The sequence below is a fragment of the Cyprinodon variegatus genome, unplaced genomic scaffold, assembly GCF_000732505.1.
Source record: "Cyprinodon variegatus isolate N-32 unplaced genomic scaffold, C_variegatus-1.0 Scaffold867, whole genome shotgun sequence".
Lineage (NCBI taxonomy): Eukaryota > Metazoa > Chordata > Actinopteri > Cyprinodontiformes > Cyprinodontidae > Cyprinodon > Cyprinodon variegatus.
In genome coordinates this window covers 162292-164127 of record NW_015151320.1, presented here as the reverse complement: position 1 = coordinate 164127, position 1836 = coordinate 162292, and the positions used below count along the sequence as shown (strand labels likewise).

The 1836-nt window shown below is 44.3% G+C and overlaps 1 protein-coding gene across 1 annotated transcript in view; it reads right to left on the bottom strand.

The window, feature by feature from the left end:
• The window catches only part of LOC107099400, a 5433-nt gene extending 4284 nt beyond the window's left edge, over positions 1-1149 (bottom strand). Inside the window, exons 1-2 of the mRNA XM_015397496.1 lie at positions 603-1149; positions 322-522 (exon numbers count right to left, since the gene is read on the bottom strand). Coding sequence (XP_015252982.1) covers positions 322-522; positions 603-987 — 586 coding nt within the window. The 5' untranslated portion in view covers positions 988-1149. The remainder of the gene's footprint in view (positions 1-321; positions 523-602) is intronic.
• Positions 1150-1836: the final 687 nt, after the last annotated feature.

Below are 1836 nucleotides of genomic sequence, written 5' to 3'. Positions count from 1 at the left end.
TTAATTTGATTTGACTAGATTATGTCCGTCTATGTTTGCTGATGATTTTCATGACTTTCTTCAGATCTTTGAAGGCATTAATAAAACCAACCAGCAGCTTCACCATGTGAGGTCAGGCTGGCAAAAATGATTAAACCTGCTTTAGGATATTTTACTTGTACAAAGTATTGAAAATAATGTTTCCTTTCCTTCTTTTTAAGAGTTGCAAAGCAGAGAAACAGTTTGTGGTCGTAACATGACAAATTGAGAAAAGGCTGAGCGGGCAGGAATATTTAGCGATGCTTCTGAATTCGCTGCTCGTCGAGTCGGAGTGTCTGTCACCTTCAGTGAGTTTGGAGAATGAGGAGGATACCGCCGTAGTCGTGCTCGGCGTCAGGCCGAGGACGTTCAGTGACTCCAGAAGGGTTTTCTTGCTGGCCGGACCTCTGCTGACCCGGGTGTACGCCGCCAGAGAGCGCAGGGACATGTTCTCTGGGGCCTGCAGCCGCCTTTTGATTTCATCGTAAGAGATGAGATATTTCCCTGAGAAAGAAGTCAGACAGGAGGATCCAATCAGCACAGCGGGGTAACAGACTGGGTTTAAAGCGGAACTGGTGACTTACGGGCCTTAGATCCTTTCATGTTGGGATCCAGGAGGGAAGACACCTCTGCAAACGGCATCTTGGTGATAGAATCAGAGCTAGAGGTGGAGTTAGTCAGCGCCTCCTGGTGGTGGGCGTCTCCCTCCCCCTGGAGCGGAGCAGAAACCTCCATCTGAGGCGGAGTGCTGTGCATCTCCATGTGGTTCTGGGCTAACTGGGCCTCACGCTGCGCCTGCTGCGGCAGGACTAGTGGATGTTCTAGTAAACCCTGCATCCCCATCCCGCCTTGTGATAAGCTGCTGCCGTGCTCTGGAGACACCTGGAAGATGCTCATTACCGGCTTTACAACAGTGAAAACCATGTTTGCTTGGGGATCCAGACCCACCACCCTGGGAGGAGGATCCATACTTCTACAAAAAAAAAAGGTCTTCTTTCAAACAGAAGCAGATTAGAAGGATGGAACAACTTCTTCAGACTTATCTAGACGTCCTGGATGACTTCCCACATTATTAAAGGAGTTACACGACAACACAGGTCAGGATTTAACCTGAAAAAGAAAAAATCAAAGCATGTTTAGAATCTGAATAATCCTGATAATAAACCTCCAACTAAAGAAGAGGCTTTCAATAATATCAAAATTTTTATGGAAAACTAAGACTTCATTAAGCAATGACTGAATTACAACCATGTAAGAAAATGACTCACCGTTCATTAATGGATTACAGATTTTTGTTTCTAAGTGAAAAAAAAAACAGAAATAAATGAAAAAAAAAAGTCAAACAAACCAGACAATGATGTGATATTTTTTGCGGAGGGATTTTATGTGATTCCAACACATCTAATTGGTAAATAATCACTTTTCAATTATATTTAGTGTTGCATCGATGTCAGTTTTTGGCCCCGATACCGATACCATCTGTTTGAAATAGATGTGTGTGTATTAGGGGTGAAACAGTTCTCAAAATCCACGGTTCGGTTCACGGTTTCGTGGTCATGGTTTTCGGTTCAGTATATGTTGATTGTTAGCCTGACATGTTGGTCGTGTTGCTGTTAGCATAAACAAAACATGTTGCACAATGCTTGAACACTGTTTTTATCCTCAACTTTCTTTCCGCCGTCATCGTAGGTCACTCTAAATGCAAAGTGGTCCCATACAGCAGACCTATAAAGTGCTGCTGGCGCGTCTTCCAACTCCTGTTCTTTCCCACTAGAGACTGACACGGGAGTGGAGTTTCACTCCTGTCCCGTCCCACTC